Source organism: Poecilia latipinna, unplaced genomic scaffold (genome assembly GCF_001443285.1).
Source record: "Poecilia latipinna isolate Pla-1442-1.1 unplaced genomic scaffold, P_latipinna-1.0 Scaffold1571, whole genome shotgun sequence".
NCBI classification, from domain to species: domain Eukaryota; kingdom Metazoa; phylum Chordata; class Actinopteri; order Cyprinodontiformes; family Poeciliidae; genus Poecilia; species Poecilia latipinna.
Genome location: NW_015114187.1, coordinates 71,268 through 75,702, shown reverse-complemented (window position 1 = coordinate 75,702; position 4,435 = coordinate 71,268). Strand labels below are relative to the sequence as shown.

Genomic DNA, 4,435 nt, shown 5'->3' with positions numbered 1-4,435 from the left:
AAACCTGATTTTATAACTTTTCTTAGCAGCATAGTAACTGCCACAGTCGCTCGTGGCAGTTGTATACAGCTGCAGCTTTTACTGACTGCAGCTGAACAGCATCACCGTCAAGTGCTCCAAGCAGGGACAAACCATTTCATTCAGATCCAGGGGGGTTCAGGGCAAATATGGATGTGTGTTTTTTGATCTGGGAGTGGGAGCATTAAACTTTTACAGCTAAAAACAATATTTGAAATTACAATATGATTAATTTTGCATTTGACAGGACCCCATGTTTTTTTATTTTATGTCTATGAACAAAATATAAATAATTAAATTGTGGAGGGCCCCCTGCTGGTCAGGGCCCCTAGAGTCGTCATCACTTTTCATCCCTTTACGCGCCCCTGCACACACACATGCAGTCCCATGGGATGTTTACATAATGAAAGTTGCAAACCGATCAGTGGATAGGGGTTTGTTATGACAAATTTATAACAGAACTATGATATGAAAGGTGCAACTGAAATAACAAGAATGAGTGCAAGTCCTAAGTGCTTAGTGGCAAGATTTTACAAATAGATTATGTTTATCTTGAATGTTGTGGTGAGACAATCTCTGGTGTTAATGTATAGCTTGAATAAGCAATAAACAAGATGATAAAACAAGTTAATATTTGATCTGTTATCAAGTTAATGTCCAATCTGTTTAGGATTGGGACTTCTAAATTAATATATTTACAAATCAACAAATTATTCATCTTTTTAAGTATGCTAATTTGAAGATAACTTGCCCGTTCTCTGGGGAATTGACCAAAGAAGTCTGGATGAACAGCAAAATAAAATGGTCTGAGAGCGTTGACAGCCTCTGCAGCTGACAGAGCTCTCTGCTGGACTAGAAAAGCCATCACCTGCTGCCTCTGTGACCTGAAACAAGACAAGACATAGATATTCATTTCAAGGTTCCTGCTTAGTCTGCCTCCTTATACAGAAATAAAATATGGCTGATTTTGTGTGTACAGTCATCTGACTGCACACACGATGTAGAGACTCATAGTTCAGACTGTAATAGCAACCCTGAACAGGAGCACCTAGTTTACATACTTTAGATCAACATAAGATTATTTTTCTTCCTTTGCTCTTTTTCTTCTTCTTTCCTTTGGTTTGTTATTTTGTTTGTATTTCCTTTTAATTCATGAAAAGCACTTTAAATTGCCTTGTTGCTGAAAATGTGCTGTATAAATAAAATGACCTTACCTGACCTACCTAATAGATGAGCTGTTTTTCTGCTTGAATGCTTACTTTAAATCAGGAACCCTATTCCCATGTTTTTCAATTATTAGATGACTTCCTGCTCCAAAGCACTGGAATCAGATGGCTTCATTTCCACCTCACCGTCTCTTTAGGTTTTGCAGAGGCCCAATAATGAGCCATTCATTTGTTTCAGGTGTGTTGAAGCAGTTTTAAAAGGTTTCAGAAATATGGCTCTTCAGGTTCCTCTGCTGTAGAACTTGACAGCAAGCGGAAAGGTAAATAATTCATTTGACTCAAGTGTGTTTCAACCTTTTAAAAGTTGGAGGACATAGGGGCATACAGAATGAGTCGTCGTTTTTTCCCAGAGGCAGGGACGGAGCAGCAGGCTTTCACTGCCAGGCCCTGGACCAGTTGAGTCCCCCTATTCAGAGCAGGCTGAGCGGGCTCCTGTGGTGCTGCTTAGACCCAGCATTACCGGACCCCTCAATCCGACCAATGTCCTGTACCAGACTTACACCCTACTACAAAGCCTCAAGTCTAAGGAAAACTCAAAGCACAGTGAATCTTCTTTTTTCATTACAGAAATGATTTGACACAATATGGACTTGGTGAATTCTTATTTGACAGAAGATTTATGATTTCAAAATGTTGGCAAACTGAAATGTAGGGATTTATAAGGCTTACTGGTTGGCACATTCCATTAAGATAATGATTTCAACAACTTTTCTTCCAACCAGACACAGGCAATCAGAGAAGGCTTCAGGCCATCCAAACAGATACATATGAAATCTTAGCCTAAAATAAAAAGTGGGGTGAGCTAAGAAGCTATTGAACACCATCTACAACTGAGATTGCAATGGCGCAATCTCAGCATCTACAACAACAGAGTTGTTGCATTTGCATATTGTGGTTTGGCATCATCTGTAAAGGAGAGACTTACAAAGATCAAATCCAGAAGGTGTGTGGCTTAGATACAATCATCAAGCAGGACATGCTTGATACACACATATCTTCTTTACATTCTTTATTAAATTAAATGTTATTTGATATTGTATTGGTTTTGTAAACAACTGTTTTAGGTTTAAGCAGCATGATTGTCACGACACTTACAAAGGAGATCTTTGATCTCAACATTTTTTATCCTGGTTAAATAAAGTCTGAAGGAGAAGACCACATTAAATGTAAGTTTTAGTCCATTCTAGAATCTAGAATATAAAATAAATATAGAAATTAATGTTGACCATAGATTTAGGGCATAATATGAGAATTGTTTCAAAGGACCTTAATTTACAGGTGGGTCCAAAGCAAATTTTTATGTACAAAGCTCAGTGATACATGTGGGGAGCGAAGGCTGGTCGTACGGCCTGACCACACAGATTAACCACTTTAGCTCAAATTACTAAAGAAATCAAATCTGGAGTATTTAACTGTTATAAAACTTTTTTTTTTCTTTTTTTTTTTTAATTTGTTCAAACTGTTACCATGTTGTGACAGTGTAGTATGACAGATAAAAAAAAGAGCTCATCCACCTCCTCCCTGTGCTACCAGAAATGCCCCCCTTGATCAAAAACCACCAATCAGAACCAGGAGGAGTAATTTAGCTTTGTCAATCACATTCACATACTACCTGCTCTGTCTGTTAATGGCAAAGAAACAACTTACCATTACTGGAAAACTGTCATCGGTGCTCATGCTAATTAGCTTTAGCATTCATGACAGGTTCCATTGTGGTGAACCAGCTGTAGCATAGCAGCAAGCAAGAGGGAAATTGTGGGCAGCAGATACACAGGTATGATTGACAGCGCTAAGACCAAATTCCTGTCTCTGATTGGTTGTTTCTGACAGAGTAGTCTATTTCTGCAAATGACAGCAGGACCATAGGGAGATGATTATCTGTCTCATACTATGCTGTCACAAAATAATGAAAATTTTGACAAATATGTAAAAAACAAACATTTTTNCTGTAACTGATGTCGCCCTGTCGGATCACTTTGCTGTTATCTTTGAATGTTCTTTATCCATTAACCCACTTGGACAAACAGCTACTATCACAAAACGTACTTTCACAGAAAACACAGCAGAAACATTTAATCAAATCTTCTCTTCGTCCTCACCCTTAAGCTATAATGACGTAGATAAGTTGGTAGATGATTTTCAGAACAAACTTTGAGACATCATTGATTACATTGCCCCCATTAAAGTGAAGGTTGGGTCTGGGAGGAAGAAATCTCCATGGAGAAATGCACAAACAGTTCAGTCTGCAAGACAACTCTGCCGTAGGGCCGAACAGAAATGGCGCAAAACTCAACTGCACGTTTATTATGACATCTATAAAGAAAGACTACGTAACTATCACACAACACTAAAACTTGCAAGAGAGGCTTTCATTGCAGATGTCATAAACAAAAACCTTAACAATGCTCGAGCTCTATTTGCTACTGTTGACAGGCTCACGAATCCTCCTGTGACCCTGCCACCTAAACTTCAATCTAATGCCGCCTGCAACAAGTTTTCCAGTTTTTTTTTTCAGAGAAAATTCAAAAGATCAGAGGATTAATCTGCACATCCACTCCAAAGCCAGTACCTATGCTGTGCCCAAACAAAACAAATGCAGGAACAATGACCCAATTTCAACTACTAAATTATAAAACCCTAGAAGAAATTATAAGTCAATTAAGCTCCAGTTCCTGCTGTCTGGATGTCCTACCCACACATTTCTTTAAGAAAGACCTGCCTGTCATTAATGATCTGATCCAAATAGTAACTCATCGCTCTCTTCAGGTGTTTTCCCCCAGGCTTTGAAAACAGCAGTTATCAAACCACTGATAAAAAAGAACAATCTGGACAAATCACTACTGCAGAATTACAGGCTGATCTCCAACCTCCCATTCATCAGCAAAATTATTGAAAAAGCAGTTTTTAAACAATTAACTAACTTCCTAACAATAATGAATCGCTTTGACTCATTCCAGTCTGGTTTTCGTGCTCACCACAGCACTGAGATGGCCCTTGTAAAAGTGTTCAATGATATCCATATAAATACAGACTGTGGGAGAACCACAGTGCTGGTTCTGTTGGACCTCAGTGCAGCTTTTGACACTGTTGACCACGACATCTTACTGAATCGACTGGAGAGTTGGGTCGGACTCTCCGGTCCAGTGCTCAACTGGTTTGAATCTTACATAAAAAAACAGGGATTTCTTTGT

General features: G+C 38.7%; 1 protein-coding gene across 3 annotated transcripts in view; it reads right to left on the bottom strand.

The window, feature by feature from the left end:
• The window catches only part of tcaim (T cell activation inhibitor, mitochondrial), a 34,587-nt gene that overhangs the window by 24,395 nt on the left and 5,757 nt on the right, over positions 1-4,435 (bottom strand). For 2 of the 3 annotated variants that reach the window (XM_015058776.1, XM_015058774.1), the window contains exon 2: positions 770-902. In XM_015058776.1, coding sequence (XP_014914262.1) covers positions 770-902 — 133 coding nt within the window. Of the gene's footprint in view, positions 1-769; positions 903-1,241; positions 1,497-4,435 lie in introns of those variants that run through there. The other variant, XM_015058775.1, reaches the window with a different exon arrangement.